This window comes from Aplysia californica, unplaced genomic scaffold, assembly GCF_000002075.1.
Source record: "Aplysia californica isolate F4 #8 unplaced genomic scaffold, AplCal3.0 scaffold00428, whole genome shotgun sequence".
Classification (NCBI taxonomy): domain Eukaryota; kingdom Metazoa; phylum Mollusca; class Gastropoda; order Aplysiida; family Aplysiidae; genus Aplysia; species Aplysia californica.
Window position 1 is genome coordinate 356,274 of NW_004797698.1, and position 2,397 is coordinate 358,670.

The 2,397-nt window shown below is 38.7% G+C and overlaps 1 protein-coding gene across 5 annotated transcripts in view; it reads right to left on the reverse strand.

Annotated features, from left to right (window-relative positions):
* Positions 1-2,397, reverse strand: part of LOC101845414 (PTB domain-containing engulfment adapter protein 1) — an 82,350-nt gene that overhangs the window by 15,592 nt on the left and 64,361 nt on the right. For all 5 annotated transcript variants that reach the window (XM_035971397.1, XM_005104613.3, XM_035971399.1 and 2 more), the window contains exons 4-5: positions 1,121-1,192; positions 467-565 (exon numbers count right to left, since the gene is read on the reverse strand). In XM_035971397.1, coding sequence (XP_035827290.1) covers positions 467-565; positions 1,121-1,192 — 171 coding nt within the window. The remainder of the gene's footprint in view (positions 1-466; positions 566-1,120; positions 1,193-2,397) is intronic.

Below are 2,397 nucleotides of genomic sequence, written 5' to 3' on the forward strand. Positions count from 1 at the left end.
TCTTCTTTTCGACCCATAACCCCCCTCCGCCCTGTTTCTTGTGAAACAGGGGACATAGTTTGCCTTCCTCTCCTCGAGCAGTAATCTGCAGGCCTGCTCTTTATATTATTTTTTCTTAATTCCCTCCCTTTCCCGACTGGATACATCACTTATAATAAAACCAACGTGTTGTTCCAGGCTGAAGCGTACTAGACATGAAGGTCCAGGAGAAGGAGAAGGAGAAGGAGAAGGAGAAGGAGAAGGAGAAGAAGAAGAAGAAGAAGAAGAAGAAGAAGAAGAAGAAGAAGAAGAAGAAGAAGAAGAAGAAGAAGAAGAAGAAGAAGAAGAAGAAGAAGAAGAAGAAGAAGAAGAAGAAGAAGAAGAAAAAGGAAGACAGCACACACAATGTCTTAAGGAAAAAAACAATGCATCGACTCACAGAAACAAATTAAAGTAAACTACATGGATTACAAAGTGTGAAGCTTACTCTTGACTTTGGATCCAGAACCTTGACGGCTTCCGCCGAGACGGTCAGATCAACTTTTGGCGGTTTCTGACCCTCCGCCCTTTTGATATGTTTGCTGAACTGTAACAAAAAAGAAATCACTGGTGAGAATGAATTTCAGTTGGAATTAAAAACTAACTGGGTCCAAAAACCCCTGGATCTACATTTGCTTTCAATCCATATCAGAGGAGCTAACTGGCCATCAAAAAAAAATCCTGAACATTTCAGACCCCATGGAAATGGGCAAGGGGTCACAAAAGTTACAGATCATATTGCCACATACATCTGGTATAAAGTTAAAGAAGCATGGCAAATTTTAGACTTCTGAAATTTAGATTTTTTTTAACTTATCCAGAAAATTGGCACCTGTGTTGGGTCTGTTTCAAAGGTAAATCTATGTCATAGGTAAAGAAAACTGTTGTATCTTTCTGTCTCAGGATAAACCCAACAGGAGATGAAGAGAGGAAATATAATAAACAAATATAACTGAAAACAAAATTTTTTTACTAGTAGCTTCTAAAGTATCTGTGAAGTACCTCTAGATATTCAATCCTTCAAGCAACAGTGAAATAAGGACACATTATGTCAGTACAAATTCAGTAAGGGAATTGTAAAGCGTTTATGTACCATACCGACCTTCATCTTCCGAATTGCGTCCTTGACAACTTCTGTGCCTTTGGGCTGTTCCACAGTGCATTCTCCGAGAAACTGGAAAAAATGAAAATCAATTGGGGGGGGGGGGGGGTCAGTTAAAGTTTTATGGCACTTGCAACACAATTAGGTCATATAAGTACCCAAGATTAAAGGCGTTACAAGAGAGTAAAAGCAAAAAAGAGGGAAGAGAGATAAGGACGATAGATGTTTGACAGAAAAGACGGAGTAAACACATCAGAGCACCTGCAGATCACCCACTGAAAATTGATGTTTCCATTCTTAGAATCAAATTTTAATGTTCAGTCAGTTTGCATAAATGCTTTTGATACATCGCTTACATCTCAAAAAAGCATAATACACAAAAGAGAGGATAAATAGTCAGGACAAGTGGGAGTAAGAGCGACACGTCATGGCAGCAAACTTCAGTTCTATTACTAGTTTTGACTCGCATAAGAAAAAGAAAACTCCTTGTAACGTTTGGTTTAACTAACATTATGGCATACACTTTTTTCAACACCTCAATGATGACACTAGTCACCCTTAAAAAAAAAAAGAAACATAAGGGACAAGAAAAAAGAACAAACAGAATAAGTCAGAGGACATGATAACCCTGAGATCATTTTCACAACCCAATCTCAAGTCTCGTATTTCACAATAGTTAGTGTAGAGTATCCGTTTAACATACCTCTACTAATACTATGAGATGATGACCTGACCATCAATGATTTATTTATAGAGGCACCAGCCATCCATGTCCAGGTGCTGTTTTAGCCTCTTTTTCCTGTATGCGGATTAATAATATCTTTTTGCCAATTTATTGGTTCCGCTTCTATGTACCCCATATCTATGGTTCTCAACCTGGAAATCGCCCATAATTCGCTGTAATTGCCCCCCCCCCTCCCCCTACCATTTCTCATCATCCCCCCCCCCCCCTTATAGTGTCATCATTTATGTTGCCGTCTATTTTTATCGATAACACGAATATGGATTAAGGGCAGTACTAATGACAATTAGGAAAAAAACAACAACCATCAATTAAATAATAAATAAAATAATGCTAATGATTATCATAATACAAATATTGATAAGGAGGAGGAGGAAGAGGAGGAAGAGGAGGAGGAGGAGGAGGAGGAGGAGGAGGAGGAGGAGGAGGAGGAGGAGGAGGAGGAGGAGGAGGAGGAGGAGAAAAAGAAGAAGAAGAAGAAGAAACACGGTCATAACATCAATATAAAAAACAATAATACTGACAATAGAATTGA